Source organism: Typopeltis vanoorti, chromosome 25, assembly GCF_054136105.1.
Source record: "Typopeltis vanoorti isolate ZY-2024b chromosome 25, IOZ_Tvanoo_1.0, whole genome shotgun sequence".
Lineage (NCBI taxonomy): Eukaryota > Metazoa > Arthropoda > Arachnida > Uropygi > Thelyphonidae > Typopeltis > Typopeltis vanoorti.
Window position 1 is genome coordinate 22659331 of NC_143573.1, and position 26107 is coordinate 22685437.

The 26107-nt window shown below is 35.2% G+C and overlaps 1 protein-coding gene across 1 annotated transcript in view; it reads right to left on the reverse strand.

Annotated features, from left to right (window-relative positions):
* Positions 1 to 3659: 3659 nt before the first annotated feature.
* Positions 3660 to 26107, reverse strand: part of LOC150092600 (E3 ubiquitin-protein ligase RNF170-like) — a 140920-nt gene continuing 118472 nt past the window's right edge. Inside the window, exons 4-5 of the mRNA XM_090414514.1 lie at positions 21085 to 21210; positions 3660 to 7631 (exon numbers count right to left, since the gene is read on the reverse strand). Coding sequence (XP_090270640.1) covers positions 7353 to 7631; positions 21085 to 21210 — 405 coding nt within the window. The 3' untranslated portion in view covers positions 3660 to 7352. The remainder of the gene's footprint in view (positions 7632 to 21084; positions 21211 to 26107) is intronic.

The window sequence follows — 26107 nt, forward strand, 5'->3', positions numbered from 1 at the left end:
GTTGCAGAATGGTAATCAACTGCTCCTACCTATATTATTGTTTGGTATCTATCCATCAGCCACCTTCATATACCTTACCATCTTTAGACCCATCCCCAAATATTCCAATTTGTGTTACAGAGTAGCATGTATCCTATGAAATGTTTTTGCAGTGCCCAACAGTATCACAGTGTAGCCATTCCCTTGAACTCAATTGCTGGATAAAAGGAAAGGCTAAACTGCTATTACTATTATAAAAAGTGGGTATATTACTAACGGCTGATCTATCCATCACTAACACATTCTGTCCTTCATAAAGTACAAGTCATCCATTTGTGGATTTTGTCTCTTATTTACATTCTACTGTCATCTCATGACCATCAGCTAAAGTTATCCTTCTTATCCATCTTCACTATCACTCCAGAGATACTGATAAGTCATAGTTAGACATATTAGTTTTTGTACCATCCTTGTACAGTGAAACTATCACACTCTTTTCATTCCTGTGGTATCTTACCTGAGCAGACAATCAAGTTAAACAAACATGCCAAGGGGCTAACCCAGTGTTTCTCAACGTGGGGCATATGCCCCACAGGGGGACAATTAGAAAATGTGCATGTACATATTTATATTATACATTTTCAGAACTTGGCTGACTATTATGCTAGAGGGGGCATCAAAATCTTTGAGACGTTGAGGTGGGCATGATCCAAAAAACGTTGAGAAACTGGCCTAACCAATTCATCTGAACATTCCTTTAGCATATGTGCTGATATTGCATCTGTCCTTATTGCAAAAAGCTAAAATTCTCTGAATGTCATTGAGACCAATGACATTTTTACTGAGTTTAACTGATAATTTTCAATGCTTTATCCAGAATATACAACAGCTTTTCAATGTCATTCTCATGCACCTCTATTGCTTCTTCTGATGTAGCACTGTACACCATGTTACATGCACCTAGTTGATATATCTTAGCAGTTATCAAATTGAATCAAAATCAAAGTGAACAGTCCTCAATTGAACAATCCCATCAGCTTCAGACACAGAGTACCATTTGCATTCAGTTAACTTATTTTTCTGCATTCATTTATTCTTTATTTCTGTTACTTGCAGCATAATAATAAAATTCTTTTAGATTGCCTTTTAGCCTCCACAGCCAATTTCTTTTCATACTTCAATTTAGCTTTCAGACAATACTCAACTTTTCTTATCTTTGATTTATATATTTTGTAACTCCTAATTTTCTGATGGTATTTCTTCCACATCTTATGGATTTCTTGCTTTATAAAGTAATTTTTTCATAAAAGAATTTAATAAAGTTATCTTAACTTTATTAAATGTGAAAAAAAAAAAAAAAAATTCAGGCATTTCTTTTCTATTAGAATTTTATGTGCAGATGTTTATAACCATTTTATGCACCCATTGAAGGCTTCAACCACAAAATAGAATAAAGCTAATGAAGTTACTCTTATTTTCTCCAGCTGTTAACAGAAATCATATCATTAAAGGACTAAAAATAGACAAAATGCATACAACATTTTGGTATTTAATATCTATTTAAAATTACAGTTACACAGCATATGTTTCTTTGGTTTCTTTTATTTCAGAAATGCACTTCATGTTGTCAGTAGTGCTGGCTAAGATACAAATAGGACCATTAGTTAATCTGGTTAAGTGTTCTCCTGAGTATGAAGGATTATCACTTTCCCCTTCTTAATAAAGATAACTGATAACCTGCACTATATTTTGGTGACAACACGCTGTGGCCAGTAAGTTAGAACTGTTAGAATGCAGAAGAGCATAACAAAGAGTTCATAGAACAATTAAAAAGAAGAGGGAATAAAGATCATGAGTTCACTACGACAGAGGTGCAATGAGAAGAGTAGGGGGGGGAAAAATGATTGCAAATGAGCCAATGAATAAGAGGTTATTATCCCTTTTATTTGTGTAAAATTTTCATTCGCAATAGAAACTAAAAAGCTTTCAGTTATTATATATGGAATGAACATGAATCATTATCACAGAATTCAAATAAAATGGCTATTTCTCTACTAAAATGTATGACAAATAAACTGATTTTATTCAAGATGTGAACATTAGTCTCAATAAATCAGTTCAGAAAATGGTTTATTTTATTTTAAGAAATATTTAGATGTACTGAACATTTATGCAACAAGGCTTACTAGAGGCTAGATAAGAAAATGTTACTCATAATTTAAGAGATAAGTTCACTTTTCATATCTCACAGAACCATAAAATACAGTAATCCACAGTTTTAAGATGTTTAGTTCAACAATAACTTCCTGTCTCATCCTGTCAAATTAGTTTCTGAACATGGTAACATGAAGAGAAACTAGCAATCCAGTTTCTATGATGCTGGAAAATACACCAATTCATGAGCTATTCAAGATTATGAAATCCTAGGTGACAGAAACATATTAACTGCTCTTAGCTATGAATGACAATTTATTTCTATGAATTTCTAAACAGTTCTGCATTTATCCTTTCCAGCTTTTGATACAAGCAATCCATCTTGATATTTTTTTGGGGGGGGGGGGGGGGGAGCAGTAAAAATGTGTTTGTTCAAATCAATGAAATTATTACTATGATTTTTTGGTACCAACATATTTACTGATTAGCTTCAGGTTGAAAATTGAGTTAGGCAAGGATGTTTACTTTCTCCTCACTTGTTTAGTATATATGCTGAGGACATCATGTGTGAAGCACTGGATGGGTCAAGAAAGGAATTAGGATAGGTGGCAGACTGATCAGTAATCTGTGGTATGCATGATACCACACTCTGTAATGACAAGGAAGAACTAGGACAAAGTCTTGATAAAGTTAACAAGATCAGTAATAACAGAGGACTAATCCTAGCATGACAAAGATTATGGTTCTCATACAAACAGGGAAGCTCTCAATTCTTTCTCTCAAGAAAGAATTAAGGAAATCAGCAAGTTTGAGTACCTGGTATCCATTATTAATGCGAAGAATTGCTGTTCAGAAGATATCAGAAGAAAATTAGGAATGGCTAAAACAACATTCAGACTTATCTAAATCTGGAAGGAAAAAATCTATCTCCATGAGAACAAAGTTGAGGATTCAGTTGTTTTTCCAACAGCAACTTATGGATGTGAGACTTAGAACCTAAGTCAGATAAGAAAAGGATAGCTGCTTTTGAGATGTGGTGTTACAGAAGGGTGTTGAGGATATCATATGCTGAAAGGCATGCAAATGAATGAGTGTTACAAAAAATCAGTAGAACTTTAAGGCTCCTTAAGGATATTGACAGAACAGTAATAGAATGTAAAGTTCCTGGAAAAAGAGGAAGTGGCAGACTGTCAATGAGATGGATGGATGGATGGTGTGTTTGGAGTGATCTTCAGAGAGTTGAAGCCTTCAGAAAAGCATACAACACTACATGGCGAGGCCTGGTGTGGCACATCACCGAGCATCAGAGTGACCACATGGTGAATCAGCGAATCTGATGAGATTCACTGATTGTTGCCTACTGTGTGAATTACAAGAAGCCAACAAACTGCAAAGTTTCCCAAAATACATGTGCAAAAAAGTCAATTAAGTTTGGTAAACAAAATAAGATCATTTCCATGCCAACAAGGGCTACTTTATAATTTTTAAATTCTGGTTTAGTAATAAAACAAAAGATCTTCACAATGTATGAAAAAACAAAACAAAAAACTATTTATCTCTCTTTTTTTTTTTTTACATTTACACATGTGATCTTAATTAATGATCATTAGATACATATTCAAAATAAAAGTCTTTAAAGTGAAAATATATTCAATGTTCGTAACAGATAAATCTTCACAAATATGAATCCTTTTAAAAATTAAAGATTATTCTCTAATATACTTTACAAGGTAGCAGTGATTACAAATACATGCCGCTTTATATAGAATAAACCAGAAATTCCAAGTGTTTAAAACTAGTCTTGTTTTAAGCCAGCTTTTGTACCAGCAACACATCAAATGGACAATATACTACGAAAACGAGATTACACAAATTTTTTAGATGAATCAATTTCATTTAACAGTTCCAAAGATCAGGTTCCGGAAGTGTTTCTCATCCACTTGAAAAGTTTTAAACGTTTAATGCTTTTTTTAAAAATAAAATATCTAAAATTATCACCGAGACAAGTTGTTTCCATTGGTGCTGTTCAAAATATTTTTATGGACTGTTTTAAGTTTACATTTTTACAAGAAAATGCTCTGAATCAAAAACAAGACCACTCTTTTTTTTTGACTACAGTACTTACACACAGATACAGCATTGGATAGATGAAAGGAAATAGTTTGACAAAGAAAAATCCTCAATGTTATAATTCATAACTAGACTTATGCAGAGACTAATGTAAATATAATGCACCCTCCTCCCCATCTCTCTCTCTCTCTCTCTCTCTCTATATATATATATATATATATATATATATATATATATGTATGTGTGTGTGTGTGTGTGTGTGTGTGTGTTAATCTTCATATTTTCCAGCTTTATTTACCACAATTTACATAAAATTATAACAAAAATTATAACATTTTATTTTACAACTGAGGCACCAGACTAGTAAATGTAACCTGAAGCTGAAAGTCAGAGTGGAAGATGATATGATGTGCATTTTCCTTGTATTAATACTTATTGTAATTATTTTGTAAATTACAGAACCAAATATGTTGCATTATTAATAGAATACATGATCATGAAACTTTCAGTCATGGTTACATGAATATTTTTCAGATGATACTGGAAAAAAGTGTGTATTATGGAGTAAATTACCTAATGTTGTTCAAAGGTTGGTCGATTGGTTGAGCCTCTGCTACTAATAGCTCACGAAAAAAGTTAAGCAAGTCTGAGCACGGTTAGTAGTGGGAAGGGGCATTCGTTCGATGCTGTTGGCACACTCTCCCTCGATGAGTCTTTGGACTCCCTGGAGGTGTCACATAATAATAATAATTTTTTTTAAAAATATAAATGCACTTGTTTATATACCATGTGTATTATGAAAGGCAATACATTATTAGATAATGGATTAGACTAAGAGTATTATTAAAATATTTAATAACATCTCTATAGTTCAGCAGAAAGAATAAGAAATTGCAAGTTTTGAATGGAAAAGACCTGAGTTTCTCATCATCATAAGAGGAAACTTTATATGGGCTTTTTTCAAATGAAGGCGAGTAGTTAGCTGATCTCATATGGAGATAGTAAGGTTTCTTCCCAATGAAACTTGGGAAGTGGCAGGTTCATCCCACATCCAGGCATTTATCAGCCAGAGAACACATACAATTAAGATACGAAAATACTATTGGATGGCATAACATGTTGATATTGAATAGTGGCATAGTGTATAAATGGAGGAACAGGGTAGTGCAGATGGCGGGTTGTGTGGTATAAAGCATCCTCCCATGGATTCCTTAGAGGTGTCACATAAAATCTGATATCCATGCTTTATCCTTTGGTCATTTCTTTTTTAAATTTTACCTAACTAAATGTTTATTTTCTTAACAAGGAATATTATATAAATTATTGAATTCTAGAATTACTAGAACCAAAATCATGAAATTTCTGATACGTACCCTCAAGGAATGTACAGGATATTACGACAATACTACATTAAAAGGTTTATCACCATTACTAACTTCCTACTGGCCAAATTTTCCTCAAAATTAATTGGTTATCTAACCAAACTCCAATAACTGCCAGCTCTTATATTTCTCTCATCTAAGGCACTTCTTACTGTGCCAATCTGCACAGAGGGGTTCCTCCCATTCGATTTAAGTGACCATCTCAGATTAGCTCTCTTAACATTCCTGAATGCTGACAACGTGAAACTCTTTTTTAATATGATACTGCCATTGATGTAATCTGTTTACTCCCCAAATCTTTCTCATATCTGTGGTCTGTCTTTGATCAAGTTTTTTTTTTTTCTAACCCAGCTCTCAGATCCATAATCAATCAAAAGAACAAACACTAGTCATTATTTAATTAACAGAATTTAGGAAATAAAAATACCACTTTACATACACTATACAGACTAAGTTTGTAAAGATTAGAAAAATCACTTTGAATCACTGATAACTCACTCTACAAAAGTACTAATCACAGTGTGATGTTTACTGTTTCACTGAGGGAACCCTAACATAAGTTCCAGTTGTTTAGAAGATAAAACCCTCCTCAATGATTAACAAACTAAATCACCATAGTGCTTTGATAATTACATGAAACTGCTCCATTTCTAACTTTTTTCCTTCCAATGTTTGTGTTAGTGCAGTTTTGGTTTATATTCCGATTACTTTTATGTTCTTTTAGCATTAATACCAACATCAATAACTTTGCAATATCACAGACTATGGGAGATTAGTGAAGTGTCCAGAAATTTAAGAATACTGCTTTATATCTGACTTGTTTTCAATGTGTGATAACTTCTGTCTACTGTGGAAGTAGACAGAAGTTATCAATTATGGGCCAAGGACATATCTACAGCAACTTGTCATTGTGGTTGATATTGTTGTGGGAAACAGTTAAGTTAAAATGGTTAACTTCATTGCTTTGTTATAAGTACAGCAATGAAGGATTCAGTTCACTAAATGTTGGCATTCTTTAAATAATTTGACAAACTTTAATTCAGAAAACAATCGTTACCTGAACATTATTTCAAATTTCTGTTGAATTTGTCATTTTGCCATAAACTGATCCTAGGGAAATAAATGTTACTAAAAGATCATGATAAAAGAAATAGTGGAATTAACTTTTAAAACAGCAGAAAAAAACTAAGAACAAAAAAGACAGCAGTGGTAACATCCACTATTAATGAATCAAAATAATTATCTAAACCAAAATGATTAAGGAGGCTAATGGGCACTTTAGCCACCGGAGGATGAATGTTATGCAATTTACTGCGAGAATGTTTATGTATATGAAATTCAGTACTTATAGCAATTAAGAAAACAAACATGGTGATTATTTACATTTGGATTGTACACTTTTAGTTGTCATAACATATTTGTAAGGTTATTAAATGAAGACATGGTATGTAGGGCAAGCCACAAGTCAATCAAAGCCTAGACTGGTACACCCAGGTATTAGCTTATTTTCCAAAGTGAAAAACAAGTTTCATAAAAATGTATATAGTTTTGTACCAACTTAATAGTATGATTTATCATGATCAAATTTGTCAAAAAAGTATGTTTTCTGATGCCAATCTCTCACAGCTACTTGCAAATTTGCATATTATAGTTAAATTCATCACCTGCTGTAAAAGGTTCATTAACATCATGAAATTTGATGAATGTTCATTGTAATCATCCTCACTGCATAAATCAATTAATTAATTTGCCTATGTTTTAGCAATCTCACGTTCCATCTTCTTGCCACCGATTTGCTAAAAATCTACGATATATAATAGTAACATATATAGCAAGTAAGAAAACTACAAACAAGTCATCTAGCAAACCTAAAATACCAAAGACAGCTTCAGGTATCATATCTAGAGGTGAGATAAGATACATAATTGCTGCAACAAAACACAGCACAATGCGCAGGCGAAACATATACATCAAGCCTCCCACAGAAAAAAACTCTGAGCCTACATGACGTAGTAACGTTGGCAAATCCCAAAGATAGTCTAGCCACTAAAAAAGAAAAATACAATGAAAAGTTAATTTTTATAGAGAAATGTATTTAAAGTTAGCACACTTAAGTATATGCAAAATGATATAACATATATATGACTCACTGGCACTGTAAGGAGATTTCAGTTTGAATCAAATCACACAATATGGGTTTTTAAGTAGTTCCACTTTTCAATCTATATACATATAAATAAAAAGATAAATTATGATGCATTTTATTCTCCAAATAATGATCATTTAGCCTTAACCAACTTAAAATCAATGGGAACCCAGTTTCTACCTTTGCGCTAGTCGCAAAAATTGTGGAAACCTTTTGAAAAAAGTGTATTTTTGAGGTCTGATGGCTCAAAACACCACATTTTTTTTTTGGTGTAATACCATAAAATTATATATAAATGGAAAGATAATTTAATTAAGAATGTAATGCAATAAAGATTGTTCAATTATCTGTATTCTATGAAAAGTTATAGCAAAATGACCAGAAAAAAGAAGCACAACTTGTTTAGGTTGATATGAAGTAGCTTTCCTTCATTTGAATGTAGACAATGAGCATGAGTGTTTAGAGAGCCAATCAGATGTCATCTTGTTTTGGCAATGAGTCAATAAGGTCACAGTAGGATTCAGCTATTGATGTCATGTATTGGAGATGAGAGGAGGACATTTGTCAGTGTGTTATGTGATTGTTATCAAGCTGGTTTTTTTTTTTTTTTTTTTTTTTTTTTTTTGTTCTTTCATTTAATGAGCTTGTAAAACATAATAAAATTAAAGAAATAGTGCAAAGAGTTGACTGGTCACCCAGAAAGCGATGTAAAATAGTACTATTAAGTGAACAATGTTATAGTTATGAAGAAATTAGAAGAAAAATTGGTGGAAACTTAACCGAAGGTGCATTTCAAAATTTTTGAAGAGGTACAAAGAGACTCAGTCACTACAAAACTAGACTGGTAAAGGCAGGAAAAGGTGCACAACAGCAAGTAATGATAGAAGAATTGAGAGACTGTGCCTACATGACAGAAGAAAATCATCTGGGCGTATACAAGATGAAATGGTGCAATACAATGTGAAGTTGCTCATCTTGTTTTGTCAATGAGCCAATAAGGTCTCAGTAAGATTCAGCTATTGATGTCATCTATTGTACCTGAGAGGAGGACATTTGTCAGTGTGTTATGTGATTGCTATCAAGTTGGTTGGGTTTTTTTGTGTTCTTTCATTTAGTGAGCTTGTAAAATGTAATAAAATTAAAGAAATGGCACAAAGAGTTGACTGGTCACCCAAAAAGTGATGTAAAATAGTACTATTAATTGAACAAGGCTACAGCTATGAAGAAATTAGAAGAAAAATTGGTGGAAACTTAACCGAAAGTGGCATTTCTAAATTTTTGAAGAGGTACAAAGAGACTCAGTCACTACAAAATCAGACTGGTAAAGGCAAGAAAAGGTGCACAACAGCAAGTAATGATAGAAGAATTGAGAGACTGTGCCTACATGACAGAAGAAAATCATCTGGGTGTATACAAGATGAAATGGTGCAATACAATGTGAAGTTGCGTGCAAGGACTGTTCGGCACAGATTGCAGGAATTTCGTCTAAATGCTAGAATCCCATGAAAAAAGTAATTTTTATCTCTCAAACAAAGGCTGAAAAGATTAAAATAGGCTAAAACCCAAGTTAACTGGACAGCCGAACAATGGGACAGTATTATTTGGAGTGATGAGACTAAAATCTCCCTGTTTGGTAGTGATGGCATAAAATACGTAAGGAGAAGATTTGCATCCTGATTGCATTACACCTACCGTGAAACACCCACTTAGTGTTATGATCTGGAGTTGTATGACATCAAAAGTTGTGGGTAGAATTTGCGTGATTAATGGGAATGTAAATGCCCCAAAATACATAAATGAAATACTTAAGCCCGAACAAAAGCCTTCCGCATGTGATTTTTTCCAAGATAATGATGCATTTATATTTCAGCAGGATTCAGCTCCATGTCATATTGCTGCTGAGTGCAAAAAGTGGTTTCAAGATAATTATATTCAACTGCTGGAATGGCCTGGAAATAGTCCAGACGTTAACCCAATCGAAAATCTATGGAGCCAACTGAAGAAACTTGTTAGCAACCCACTAATAAAATTCAATTAATAGAAGCAATAATTCAATCTTGGTTTCACATTATAACAGCTGCAGAACTAAAAAACTTGGTTCACTCCATGGGAAGGCGTTGTAAGGCTGTAATTAATGTTAAAGGTTACCCAGCTAAGTATTAACTCACATTGTGAGAATTTTTGTATATCTCATTTTTTCTGTGTTTCACTTTTCTTTTTTATAACTGCTGTTCTAATAAAAAATTCTTCATAAAAGTTATTGCATTACATTCTTGATTAAATTATCTTTGCATTGATAATTTAATCAATAACATAACACCAAAAAAAGTGGTGTTATGAGCCATCAAACCTCAGAAATATACTTTTTCCAAAAGGTTTCCACAATTTTGGCCACTACTGTATTTATCACCAAGAGCCAAGTTCATTGCTGCTAATGATTTAGAAGATATAAAAGACAAGAGTACAGCAGACAAATGCTACCATATTATTGTTTTAATACTAATATTTTTTTTTTTGAAGTGAGTTTAATGGTTAATTTTCCAGAATTATTGGGAAAAATTCTGAAAATTAAAAATGTTTGTTTTTTTTTTTTGGGGGGGGGGGGGGGAAGAATCATACTTGGTTGCTCTGAAGATAGCTAACTCAGGAACTGGCTGAAAGATGACTTACAAAAAAGTTCTTCTAGTTGGTGACTAGTGATTAGAAATTAATCTAGAACAGTTCTGGTGGTCTGTAATTAGGAATCCAGAAAAGTTGCCACAAAATTACATAGACACCTTTGAATTGAATCTGATAATATGCATTCATATTATCCGACTCCACATGCAGCCATGGAAAATTCATCTTAAGGCATTGAAATTAAGAGCAAGCCATTGTCAAGGTAATGTTCCCATGACGACACTATAAAAATCCCTGAGGGTTACGATTCACATTATACCCTGGAGATAATTACGAGTCCAACAACTTACAAATTCCTATGAAATGTAAAGGGGGAAAAAACCTTTAGCATTTTTTTTTCTTTTTCTTTTTTTTTTTTTTTTTTTTTGCAGGGGAGAGGATTTGATAATGCCTACTTTCTTAAAGTAAGAAATCTACTTGCTGATGTTTAGTCTATACCTACAGGTGAAAGAAATCCTACAATCAGCAAGTGATTAGCTCCTGTGAATTAACACAAATACTAAGAACTAATCTGACATCACTGAAGATAAAGGAAAGTGTATCACTAAGATGAAAAGCCAAAAGGCTATTTTTTCTGGCGAGGTTGATAAGTAAAGGGGATAAAAATCCCTTATTATTTTTCAGCCAGTATGCGAAACTCTAAGATCGAAAACTACGATCTAAACGCTTCATGCCGACAAACTGTCGGCATGAAACCTCTCCTCATAATGTAAAGCAGTACTACATCTCCTAGGAGCTGCGTATTTTTACATTATGAGAAAATATCAAGAATAGTGAGGGAGCTTGCTCCACCTTTGCATCGAGTTGCCTTGGTGTGGCACTACCAAGTGGTCACTTGCGCTTGGATCCGCCGACAGTTCATCGGCATGAAATGTTTAGATCGTAGTTTTTAATCTTAGAGTTTCACATACTGGCTGAAAAACAATAAGGGAAAGTGTACCACCTTCATGATGCATATGGCAATCAGTAATTTTTTGTGAATCTTATCCAAGAAGGGTTGCAAAACCATTGTGCATTTGGTTTTCCTGCTCGAGAAATCAAACATAGTACTTCAAGCCACTTTTCCCAAAATTAGCATGCAGGTTTGCAGAAGGTGTTCAGTTTTTTAAAATTGTAAGTGGAACATTCACCTGACAGCACAACTAAACAAGAATTTATTGTACAATGAAACCTGTGGAGAATTTATGATTCAACAAACCCACATAATAACCACAGTAATAAGTTTTAATAAGTAAATATTTCATCCTAAGTATCTTAGAACATTGTCAGTACAGTTAATTCAAACAATACTAGGAATAACACACAGTTAGGGCGCATGATTACAATGGAATCCCAATATACGTGCAGTAGCGTGATTCCATTGTAATCATGCACCCTAACTGTATGTTATTCCTAGTATTGTTTGAATTAACTGTACTGACGATGACCTAAGATACTTAGGATGTAATATTTACTTATTACTGTGGTTATTACGTGTGTTTGTTTAGTCATAAACAAGAATTGGCTGAATGAGAAAAACAGTACTGCAACAGCAGCAAATCTCATGCAAAAGTGTAAAGGAATTTTATACATCCTCATCTCATCTTTCTTTTACCCTCTTTTACCTTGCGATGTTGAGGGTTTATTAATCATCAGACTTCAAGCCGTTCACAAGATAAGGTGGTCAGCCCTATGTACCGGTGTATCCTATGTAGTGTTGAGTTCTCAAAGCCAGTTTGCCTGCTTTGCAGGATGAAAAACCCCAAGATAAACTGGGGAAAAAACCCTAATGCTCACGCCAAAGACCGGCTAACTTGGCTATGGCTGAGGAAGATCCTTCAGCTCCTCACGTCTCCAACGGGTATCGAACCTCAGACACTCCTTCCCCAGGCATATGGTTGCGAAGTGCACAGCCACTAGGCTAACCGCGTAGTAGTTTTGAATGATGATACAATGGCTGTGAGTCCCTTCATGGGAAGGTACAGCACCATCTCAATTCCCCCCAAATTTTATCTGGACTTGGGACCGGCATAGCTGACAAATCAGGCCTATGGTTGGGTCTTAAGTATTCCTGACTGTAATCCGCATGTGTTCACGGGCTGATCTGCCTGCTTGTGGGATGAAAAACCCCAGATAAACTGGCAGAAAAAACCCTGCTGTCCATGCCCAAGACTGGCTAATTTGGCTATGGATGAGGAAGATCCTTAAGCTCCTCATGTCATCGATGGGAATCAAGCCCAGAACACTCCTTCCCCAGGCATATGGTTGTGAAGCGCAAAGCCACTAGGCTAACTGCGCAGACTCAGCACCTCAAACTTGAGAATATGCAATGGATGAAATTTTATAAGGGCGATGCCACTCTGATACATCTTGTTCTGTAATGAAGCTCAATTCATGTACAAAAGTCAATCACACTTGCAACTTATACCAACAGATTTAGGCTAACTGTGCAGACTCAGCACCTCAAACTTGAGAATATGCAATGGATGAAATTTTATAAGGGCGATGCCACTCTGATACATCTTGTTCTGTAATGAAGCTCAATTCATGTACAAAAGTCAATCACACTTGCAACTTATACCAACAGATTTAATGTTCAATGTGTTATTCTACCAAAGAAGTTCAATCCATTTATTTTTGAAGGTCATCTTTACTTGCTGATGATGGATATCTAATGGTGTTCACCTCAGTATCTAGACCAAAACACCAGAGTTTTGCTGTAAGAGATCACAGCTGTTTATAACTGCAACTAAAGCCATGAGGCTGGTTGAGGGAAAAAAAAAAAAAAAAAAAAAAAAAAAAACCTGCCACCTCAATATGACATACTAGCTAATCTTGCAATCCTTCATACCTCTCTTCTTGTGCAGTGGTATAAAGACTGACCTCTTTGCGATGGTCCCATATCTTTGTAATCAATCTATGAAACATTCTTATTCCTCTACCTCCAGAGCTTTATTGTTAAGCTGTGTAATTGCTATTTCAACCTCATGCCTAAGTGGAGGGGGGGGGGTTCCAAATCGCAATTTTCTTGGTAAGAGGGCATCTCCAAATTTTCATTATCTTTTCTGCTGTATAGTTCCTCACAGTACTCTTTCCATCTGTTTTTGATTTCCAGTTCTTTCTTAATAAATCAGGGCACAAAATTATTGTAAATTGTTACATTTATATATTTTGAGTTATAAAATTCTAAATTTTGAAATTAATGTTGTAGTGAAGAATCCAAGTTATTTATTAAAACCTTTATTAATCCCCCCCCCCCCCAAATAAGTGACAGCTATCAGTTATTAAAGAGTACCCAGTGCAGGAGTGCTTCAGGGCTCTGTTCTGTCACCTACCTTCTTTCTCCTATACACACAAATTATCTGTTCTCAATCACCAATAATCTTATTCGGATTTGCTGATGACAGTACACTATCCATCCTACTCACCCAATTATGTAGTGCACAAACACACCAAGCTTCAAAATAGCACACAGCTTCTTAAAACTCTGCTCTCTATACCATTCTGCAACTAGGATGTTTGGTCAACTTCAATGCTATGAAAACAGTGTTGCCCTTCTTTACAAAAGGGATCTCAGCTCGCCTATCCTTACCCTCGGTAATAATCACCAGATACAATCAGATCTCTCTCTCTCTCTCTCTCTCTCTCTGGATATTTACCTTCAGCCTCTTCCTACACAAATGCAACACATTAATAGCTTCCTTGACCTCCAAGAATATTACTAGACATTCTTTTCCATCCAAAACACTACCTCTCACTTGTTACTAACTCGGTACGAATTCCATATCCATTCATCCTTAAAATACTCTTAACATGTTTGAAGTAGTGCACCTAAAATCTCTTTAAAAATTCTTGATGCCGCCCAAAGGAGAGCAATTCAGCCGACAGATAATCCCTACCTATCTCACAAATGTACTGTTTCAGCAGGCACTTCTATGGTCACTGTTCCACTGAACTGGCTCCAACATTCCCTGACCATATGATGGACTAATTAAAACAGAAACTACCAAACATCTTTTGAGTCCCATTGCAAACATACCAAACATGCTTCTCCTCTTTCTCTTTTATTCTATACCTCTCATGAACTGTTGTCTCACAGCTACAACCTTCAGCTATTCAGCAAATGTCAAGTGATTTCTTCTTCTGAACCCTTACCTGTACCCCAATATGCATAGCACTGACATGCTATAGGTAGTTTTATATCTGACACATATATATGTTAAAAATGTAGGTAAATAGGATTCATCTTTTTTAAATAGTGCAGTGACAGATTAAAAAAAGCACACATAAAAAACTTTAATAATAAAAAAAGATTCATCATCATTCATTTATAATTCCATAGTCCACAAAGGACTGTAGAGTAGATATTAGGAAAAGTTCCTTACAGAAATCTTTCACTCAGTCTTCGATTTGACACTTCACTTTCAGCTCTGTAAATGAAGCACTAGTCCAACTTTTTATATTGTCTACCCAGTTTATTCAAACCAAAGGTCTGCTTCTTTTGTGCATTCCTGAAATAAGTCTTTCAAGAACTTGCCTTGGTAGATTATTTGATCTGCTGATATGATCAAGCCACATAAGTTCCTTGAAATCTTAGTTATGTTATCTCTTGGCTCAGCAAAATAATAGTCTTACTTCAAAATCTGCAATGTGATCAGTCTAAACCATAGGCTGCCAAACTTTTTCGGGCCACCGCCCACTTTGCAAGACATAAATTTTGTAATGCCTCCCATTATAACAGTTTGAATAAAACCATATTTCAAATACTCAATACTGTACTGTCGACATTTCTTCTTATATTCAGCCATAATGAAGTAATAAAATTTGCAAAAATATTCACAAAATAAAAGATTTAATTTACACTTTGTATGACTCCACTTATCTATCTCACTTTCGACTGATGATTGTTGGCAAAGCACACAAAAAATAATGAAACTTATTCCTAAACCACTGGTATTTATAGATTTGAAATCTAGCCCGAATCGACTTGCATGCATTGACTTGTTTGCGATACCATCATACTCGTGCTTTGAACAAGTCACTGCAAGCACCCATATTCCTGTCAAAACATGCTGAATTGAGTGAATTACCTATGTAATAGTTGACCGACATACTACTAGTTAAGACTCGTCTGCTGAGTGGATAGACTAAAGCCTGTATGGCACGATCAATTTTTACAATAGCAAAAAATTAATAAATTTTTGAAGTATATAAAAAATAGAAGTTAAAATATCCTGTATGACACGTTCAATTTTCTCATTGACATCTATTTCTATCTGACATGGTAAATTTTCAAATGATTAAATAATTGAAATAGAAAATTGATAAAAAAATTGATTGTGTAAGACGGGCATAAGATGAATTAAAATTCAATATTTAAATTTTAAATGATTATCTAATTGCAAAATCACGAAAATAATTAATTTTTAAATATATATTATTAATTTCTTCTATAAAGAGTCACCAACCCCTAGACTGCCTGAACACCCCAAATGCTTCTGATCCCACTATAGCTCCATTAGAATGCTTCAGCGCCCACTGGGAGGGCAGTACCGCACACTTTAGGAACCTATGGTCTAAACTATCTTTAGGAGTTGCCTATACAGGGCCGGCCACTTTGGAGGTGCAGTGGGTGCAATGCACCCGGGCCACATGATCGAGTGGGCACAGTTGGTACACATTTGCGGAAATGTATGATATTCCGAATGTGTTTTTTTTTGTTTTCCTGTGCCAAAATCATTTGCAGGTAAGAGGTTTTACAATACGTTTATTTCGAATCCTTTAATTTTTACCTTTGAAAAATATCTTAGCGTGCCAAAAGATTTCTTGCACCCGGGCCCCTTTATAGAGAAGGCCGGTCCTGTGTCTATAGCACCTCATTTCAACTGCCAACAACCTCTTTTCATCTTCTTGTAGGGCAAGTCCAAGTTTCACTTCCATATAGTACTGAATTAACTATTAAGTCAATAAGGCATAATCTGCTGGTAATTGTAAGCTTGTTATCTGTCCACAGTAGTTTTATTTTTTGGAGCACTGTTGTTGCTTTTGCAATTTTTGCTTTAATATTCTGTCTTGATCTGCAATCTTTGATAAAGGTAATGCCTAGGTATTTAAAATGATCACCGTCAATGGGTGTATCCTCAAGTAGGATTTTTTTTAGTTTCTGTTACAGCACTTCCTTCTTGGTCAGAAGCACAGATATGCCATTTTTTTAATTTTTGGGTACATATGGTTAAGTCATATTTTTTAAGAGTATAAGCTAATTTTGTGGTGCTTCTCTGAATATCTGATTTGTTTTCTGCCAGAAGTTCAATATCATCAGCAAACTTCAGATGACTTATTCTTCCTCCTCCACTGTCACCCCACTATCACAATACTGCAGGCTTCATTTACAACATATTCAAGAAAGCAGTTAAATAACATTTGTGATAACTTGCACCTCTGTCTCACTCTATGCTCCACTGGAAAGGGTATGCAAAGGGAATTATATAATCTATAATTCCCCTTGATTTCAATGCATTTTTCAAAGAGCATCCATCATGCCAAATACAATCAAAGGCTTTCTATAGGTCAATAAAATCATGGCACATTATTTTATGTTCTACATATTTTTCTCCAATGATACAGAATGTAAATATATGGTCAAATGTATTCCTGTTCTTTCTAAATCCATCCTGGAAGTCCAAAGAATTGCATTCCATTTTTACTTCAATATGTGAGAGTAAGATGTCCAAAAATTATTGCACTTTTTGCTATTTCCTTTTATTGGAATGAGAATAAGGATAACTGTGCACCAACATTTCGCAGATCTCAGTGTCAGATCTGGTGTTTTATTTGATTTTGATCTTAAGATGGCTTTTTCTATTTCTTCTCTAAGTATAGGATAATCATTATTATCTGTTATCATTTGGACAATTCCCTTTCCATTTCATTGGTCCAAGCTACCAACACACTAATATTTTACTTGAATAGTCATACCATCTTTACAATATTTTTTCATGATCAGTAATATTTGTTCCATCCTCATCATCTTGTGAACAAAAGGCTTTATTAATTTCTCAATTATTTGATATGCTGTTGTTGTATCATTGTGAAGATTATCCTTAGTTTCTTTGCATTCTTCAAATAACCATTTTTTTTTTTTTTGCAACCTTTACCTCCTTTTTAATCTGTCCGTTCAGATAATTATACTGTTCATTGTTGTTCCCAATGTGCCGAATTAGTCATAAAATTCTCCACTGATCACAAAGCTGTAATATTTCTTGGATAATATAATCTAAGGTTTATTAATACTGCATTTTCTTCTTGGAATATTTTCAGCTGTTTCAATTACTGTCCTTGAAAATTGCTGATAAAAAATATTGGGATCAAGAGATTTTACATATTTGCTTCCACAAAATTTTTCAGCTTACATTACCTATTAGGAGAATGGGAAGCTTTGATAATATAGTTGACCGACCAAGGGCTAAATGTTTTCCCATCTGGTAATGTTTTTTTTTTTTTTGCAAAATAATGGAGAAGAGCCAAATTTTTTCATCATTTGGAGGTCCATATGGATTCTGCCTCATCCAAAGTACACCTAGCCAACATTACTCATTTTTGGAGACAAGCCATAGGATAGTTTTTCCAACCTATCCTATGGCTTTTGGGATGATATCCCAAAAATTAAGGAATGGGAAACCGAAGCAGCCATTAAAAGAATAAAGGATAGGAAAGTTCCAGGAGTGGATGATATTCAAGGAGAGTTACTGAGGGCATTGGGAAAGGAAGGAATAAAACTTCTATCCATCATCTTTAATAGAAGTCTGGAGGAGGATATAATATCTAAAGACTTCGTAAGATCTATTTTTATTCCTATTCCCAAGACTATAGGAACAATGGATTGCAACAAGCACAGAATTGTCAGCTTGATTAGCCACATTGCAAAAGCTCTAATCAACATATTATATAGAAGAATGGAACAGATGATAGAGAAGGAATTAAATGAAGCACAGTTTGGTTTCAGGAGAAACAGAGGAACCAGGGAAGGATATCACAACACTATGAATATTGGGGAAAAGAATGATTGAGTGCAATAAAGATTTATATCTATGCTTCGTGGACTATGAAAAAGCTTTCGATAATGTTAATCACTCTGTTTTATTTGATATTTTGCATAAAATAGAAATAGATAAAAATATTATGAGAATTTTGTTCAGAATATACAAAACTCAAGAAGCGGTCAGATTTGAAGGAGAGGATACTGAATGGATCCCCATAAGAAAGGGTGTGGGATGTCCCCACTCCTTTTTAATGTCTATAGTGAATTGATGATGAGGGAGGCCTTGGAAGATCTGAAGGATGGAATAAAGATAAATGGACACCTGATAAATAATATAAGATATGCAGATGACATTGTACTTATGAGCGAAACGAGGAAGGCTTGCAAAGAATTTTGAACAGACTGAACAGGGTTGGAAATGAGAGATATAAAATGAAAATAAACATTCAGAAAACAAAAGTGATGAAGATTTCAAGGAAAGGAAATGATGGGATGGAAATCACTTTGAACAGACAAAGAATAGAAAATGTAAAAAGTTTTGAATACCTTGAGTTGGATAACAGAAGACAATAGATCTAATTATGAAATTAAGAACAGAATTAAAAAAGCAAAAGCAGCATTTTTCCAAATATACTACATATTAGGAAACAGAAATCTGAACAAACAGTTGAAAGTAAGAATCCTCAAGACAATGATCTGGAGTGTGGGGACGTATGGATGTGAGTCCTGGACGATCAATAAGGAGATGAGTGACCTATTGAATGCATTTGAAATGTGGTGTTTGAGAAAAATGGATCGTACCAGCTGGACTGAAAGAGTGAGCAATGAAGAGGTTCTTAAAAGATTCAAAATGAAAAGAGACTATATGGCTAGTATCCAAAGAAGAAAAATAGTGTTTGCAGGACAATTGATGAGGGGTTCTTCTGGAGAGCTTCCCAGAATAGTACTGTAGGGGATGGTGGAGGGAAAGAGAGGAAGACCCCGACTGCAATGGAAAGACAATAAAGATTGGACAGGCAAGAATCTTACAGAAGCAAGAGATAGAGAAGCATGGAAGCAGACTGTTCATCAGTTGCAACCCTCTTAAAGAGGAGGCCACAGGATTAGATTAGATTAGAAATTTCACGTAAAGTAAAATTGTATTACTTATTACTAATTAATAAGTAATACAATGATTGTTGTATGAGACGTGGGATACAGCGAATCTACAGTTTGGACTATATTAAATAAGAGCAAAGAACACAAAGAACAAGGAAAAGTTGCTACTGTATGCAGATCACCCTGGATTGAGGATTGCAACCAAAAAAGAATACCTCTTAGTACAAGGAATATTCAGACAAAAGCTCTCAATAATTTCACATAATTGAAAGAGAACAAATTTCAAAAGGAATGTGAAAGCTTATTAAGAGTTTAGGATGGTTTGATGCTTTTAAAATTGAGCTGGGACTGCATAATGTAAGAATAACTGGGGAATCTGCTAGTGCTAATAAAGATTCTGTGGCCAAGTTTCCTAAAGAACTGCAAAGGATAATTCAGGAGGGTGATTATGACGATCGGCAAATATTCAACGTTGATGAAATTGGTCTTTTTGGAAGCATATGCCAACAAACTTTCCTAGCAAAAACTGAAGCATCTCAACCAGGATACAAAGTATCTAAAGATCGTCTTATGTTTTTATTAGCAGGCAATGCAGAACGCAACTTTAAACTCAAGCCTATATTAGTTTATTGTGTGCAAAATCCAAGATCTAACATTATTGAAGAAATCAGCACAATTGGAATAGAACTTTGATTTAATGAACTGAATAATGAAGATGTGAGAAACTTTCTCGATTCCCATCCAGAACATTTAAGCGAGAATGATCTCCTTCAACTAGAAGAACAGCTAAGAAGCTAACTGCAAAGGAACTTGAGCTAGTTTTCAATCACACTGTGCATGCTAAGGAAATTGTTTGATGCTGATCATAATATGGAATGAAGCTTTGAAGTCTGCCAAAATCTTGATAAAGTGACTGCCAGCTATTGCAAATTGCATGACAAGATGAAAAAGTCAAGCACTATTCAAGCATCTTTACTTAATTTTTTGTAAAAAAATAGCTCAAATCAAATGTTTAGACAATAATAAAAATCAATTTAAGCAATTGATTTTTATTAACTTTTGATGATTTTATTATAGTTCAAATTACAGTATAAACTATAATATAGTTTATACTGTAATTTTTTTTCCAAATTTACACTAACTGATGGATGAATTATAATTATTTCTATTGTTTTATTGTATTCGCTTGGTGTGCATTAACTGATGGATTAATTAATTACGTTAAGCGAGGTTTGTTTTTCTGTACTATAGACTGTTTTTGAGTGTTGCATTCTTGTTTTTAAGTAGTTACTTTAAATTGTAGTTAAAATAATGCAAATGTACCACAGCCAGTAAATTATTATTATTTTTTTTTTTGGTATACAATAAGTTTAGGTATCATTCTAAAAAAAAAAAAAAAAAAGCAACAACACAGAATTTCATACCATCACATCATCTCCTGAATCTGCATAGCAATAAAACCTTTTCAATCATTGTAACAAACATGCACAATAAGTCCAATTGATCAATATATATATATACACATATATCAAGCTATTAAGCTGGGTAATACTTACAGGCCTTGGTTCACCAGAAAACCTTCTGTTATAATCATTAATATCCCATAAAATTTGGCTCCTTTCATCTCTTTCACCGACAGAATTCATATCTTGGTCACGAAAACATCGCAGAAGTACCGTAACCTGAAGAAATTAGTACATCACATCAAAGTAAGTTAAATTATATGTCATGAGTATATTTCCATCAAATTACTTTAAACTATTACCTGGTCTTTTATATGTAATGTTGGATAGCCAAATTACACAAGGACATTAAAAAAAAAAAAATACTGGAAGACTTAGATAAGTCTTCCAGTATTTTCAAGTCTTCCAAGCCTATCAATCTGGAAATAGCATTATTTTCACATAGAAATTATGTGAATTTATTTATTATTATAAGAAATTATGAAAAAAAATACTTTTTTTTTTTTTTTTTTGCTTTTCCTGCATGCTTACACGGTGATCAGAATACATCATGAAAACTACTACTGTGTTAAGAGTAAAACTTTAGTTTAATATAAACCAAAATAAACACTCCACGTTTCGACCTACACATTAAGGTCATCATCTGGAGTATACACGTATATACAAAGAAACACTCTGTACTACAATGTACAATGGTATGCTAAAGTTACTGACCAACCATTACAACTATTGGCCTGACCTCTGGTGGAACAAAAACACTTACTACATCATGGCTAGAGTCTTATTATTATCTATTACGTTACAAAATTAAATTAAGCTGGAGAGCAACGTGTTCATAAAAAATAAATAAATAAATTACAACAAACTGGTATGGATAGTGGCTAATAAAAGCTGAAAATTGCTTAGTCCTGAAGTCGGGGTTTGCTGGAAAACTAAGTGGGCTGAATGTGTGCCATCCAAATTCTTGGGATTTTTATTCACCATTATTAAGATTAGGGTGGTTAATCAAACTTTCACAGGCTTCTTTAAATTTCCATTCATACCAGGTTTTTGTATGATGTAAAGCAGCGCTTCCCAAACTGTGGGCCGTAAGTTTTGTTGAGGGGAAAGCATGAAATAATGAAAACAAATTTAAAATGTTTTAAGACCAAGTAGATATTTTTTATCTTAAAAGAAACAAAAAAAAATTTCTTTTTATTTCTTTTTTGTTATTTTTTATATTTTAATGGAAAAAAATCACACATTGGTGTTGGTTCACAAATTTTGCTTCCTACATATTTTGGCACTTAATGAATATTAGTAAACATTTATTCATATAAGTTTCATTTCAAATAGTATTGATAAGAAGCACAAAAAGCTTACAAATGCAAAATCTTGAATAATTTTTTTTTTTTTTTTTAATGTTGGGCCCATATACAAGAGGTTGGCTGTTCAACCTATAGTACTTTAGTAGCGGATGTGGGTAGCGGGATGGGAGAGGAGGAACTTGTTAACATTCAATTTAAAAGCCTGTATATTGTATTCCTTGGGAAATACATCAGGGGGAAGACTGTTCCACAGTACAGCAGTAGCAGGGATGAAGGAGGAGGAAAAGAAACTTGTTCTGTGGGTTTCGAGGTGTACTGTGTTGGGAGGTGGCTGTATGTGTTCCAGTGGGTTTAGTAGAGAGTGGGGGAATTATTGATGTTGTTTCAGATAAGCATTTTCCATGAAAATATTTGTAGAATATACAAATTGCAGAGACTAAGCGTCTATGTGAGAGTTGGGGGGGGGGGGGTGAGTCAGTAAGAGATGGATCATTTATCAGTCTAATTGCTCTCCTCTATATTGCGTCAAGCATTTTGAGGGAGTTTTTTGGAGCCCCGCTCCAAATGTGAGATCAATATTCGATAGCTGGGTGGATTTGCGATTTGTATAGGGTTAAGTTGTTTTGAAGTGAAGGAGCGTCTTGAGCGAAATAGAAAGCCTAGTTTTTTGGAAGCTGAGGATGCAATGGTTGTGATGTGTTTATGACAGGAGAAGCCTGATGTCATGGTAATTCCAGGAAGAGAGATTTCACCTTGTCTGGTAATTTGAGTGTTATCAAAAATAATACTGGGGGAAAAAGGTTCTTTTTTGTGTGAAATAAGACAGAACTGGGTTTTACTAGCGTCGAAGTTGACGAGGTTATCTGAGCCCCATCGGAGGATGTTTTGGAGGTCTGCATTAAGGGAAGTTGTGGTTGATGTTCTGTGGGTTGAAGTGAGTTGTACAGGGTGAGGTTTATCAAACATAAGGGAGGAGTGCAATGTGCTGTCATCTGCAAAACTGTGTATTGGGTTGGAGGTCAACTGAAGTAGGTCATTGATGTATAGAAGGAAGAAGGTCGGTGAGAGAACTGAACCTCGTGGGACCCCAGCGTTTGTTGGATAGTGGGAGGATAGGGAGCCATCTACTATCACACATAGTGTGCGTCCAGACAGGAAGTTGGCAATCCATCTGCAGAAGTCCTGAGACAATCCAAATGATGGGAGTTTGCTTAATAAGCCTTTGTGCCAGACCCAGTCAAAGGCTTTAGAGATATCAAGTGCGACTACTTGGGATTCGCCAAATTTTTCCATGGCATATGCCCAGAGATGGGTGATATATAACAGCAGGTCACCTGTTGATCGGCATCGATGGAATCCATACTGGTGGTCGTTTAATAGCTGGGTGCCTTCAAGGTAGAGTAGGAGTTGAGAATTAATGGTTTTCTCCATCACTTTAGATAGGATTGAGGTGAGTGAGATAGGGCGGTAGTTAGATGGCAGCGATTTGTCACCCTTTTTGGGAATGGGTTGACTATAGGCCAATTTCCAGGCTTTGGGATATATACCGGTGGAGTAGGAGAGTGTGTATAGACTGCATAGGATAGGAGTCAGTTCTGCTGCACAGACTTTCAGGACAATTGGAGGAATGCCATCAGGGCCAGGGGCTTTTTTTGTGTCTAATTTAGACAACAGGTTTATGATCTCTTTCTAGCAAAAGGATACAGGGAGCACTGTGTGTTGGGCAGTTGGAATGACTGGGGGACTTTTGCCATTGTCGGTTATGCATGCATTGGAGGCAAAGTGTGAAGCCAGGAGATTAGCTTTTTCTGTGGGTGATGTTGCAATTGAGCCATTTGGGTATGATAGCGGCGGGGGGGGGGGGGGGGGTGTAGGGCAAAAGTTGCGACCAATTGCTTTGGCGAGAGACCAAAAGGCATGGCTGCTGCTAGGACAGGCTGTAAGCTTTTCCTGCTTTTTGCCTGTTCAAATTCTGTTTTGGAATCATTGATACTTTTTTTTTGCATCTGTTTCGGGCTTCAGTATAGGTACTGAAGGAGGTTGGTGTTCTTAATTCGAGCCAGTTGTGGTATGCCTGATTTTTCGTTTGCACAGCCTTGGCACATTTTTTGGAGAACCAGGGTTTGGATAGGGGATGGCAGTTCAGAGTGGTGTGGGGAATGTATGTTATCATGCCAGTGAGGATCATTTTGGTGATGTATTCGGTGCATATGTTAGGACTGGAAGACTGCAAACAGTAGTCCAACCATGGGAATGAAGCATAGTAGTCTCAGAGGCTGTCCCATTTAGCACTGTTGTAATGCCAGACTACTCTTGTGCAGGTGTGACTGTGTGAGTGTTGTTGCATTGGGCAGGAGATGAGCACTAGGTTGTGGTCAGAATTACCCAGGGGGGTCACTACATTCACTGTATATTTGGAAGGATTGTTTGTAAGGAAGAGGTCTAGGGTATTTGGGTTATCTGGTATTCTGGTCGGCTTGTGAACAATTTGTGTAAGGTCGTTGGCGATGGCAAAGATTTCGGTGTCTCTGCCTGCAAGATCTGTACAACTGGAAGAGGAAAGCCAGTTGGTGTTATGAACATTAAAATCACATTAGAGGATGATTTCGCTATTAGGATAGTGGGACTGGAGGAAATCAACTTTTGAGGAGAGGAAGTTAAAGAGCTCGGAGTGGTTGGTGGCATTGGGAGAGCCATAGAGACAGCAGATGAATTTGACTGAGTGGGGGAGAGATATTTTGAGCCAAAGAAGGTCAAAGTTGGGCAATTCAAGGTTAGGTGCTCTCTGGCAGGGTATGTCAGAGCAGATATATTGCACACACACCACCCTTGGGTTGAAAGGAATTAAATAGTGAATAGTTTGAATGGCTGAGATGGATGGTGCTTGGGAAAGGTGAAATTTGTGTTTCAGTTAAGAAGAGTAGGTGGGGTTTGGTTGACTGCAGATGATAGTGAACGCTATTAAAGTTGGAGTTGAGACCACAGATGTTGGTGTAGTGGATATGCAAGGGTCTGTGGGGAATGGCTTTGACCGCTGGGGTCTTGCACGTTTCCTATGTAGTGCCTGCTAGTGGCGTCACTTGGTTTTTGCACTAGTTTGGTTTTGTTTGTAGTCTATGGTCCAGCTGTTGTCTCCATTCTGGTGTTTTTCTTCTAGCTGTTTTCGGAGTTGGCGTCTTTGTTCCCTTTGTTCAAAGGTTAAGTCAGGTCAAGCACGTACATGCGATTGGGGGCTACTGTCCTTTAGCTTGCTATTTATCGCTGTTATTAATTTGGAAGTGGATCACTTTGACGAGACGTGGATAGTTCGTTCCATAATATAAATTGTATTGAATATAAATACAATAAATATTATAATAATATATGTCTGTATTATGATGTTTTTTCCCGATGGGAGCTGCGAAATATTTTAATTTTTCCAAAGGGAGCCTTGGCATCCATAAGTTTCGGAAACACTGATGTAAAGAACAAGTACTTTTCCAATCAATTTGATGTAGGTTTAAAGAGCGTGATCAAAGAGGCCTGCTTCACCAAAATTGTTAAATTTAATGTTTTTTTATGGATAGGGATTGTACGTCCAGTTTCCCCAATATAAGGTAAGTTATAGGTGCAACAGATGCAATAAACTCCAGGGTGTGCCATATGTGAGGATATATATAACAATTTGCTCTAATGAACAAGCTCTTAAACAAGAATTAAAAATTACTAGCAATACATGTATAAATAAAGCTATAGCAAAAATACTATTAAAGTTTTTCATAAAACTTCATCAAAAAATAACATAGATTACAGTAAAACCATATCTATCC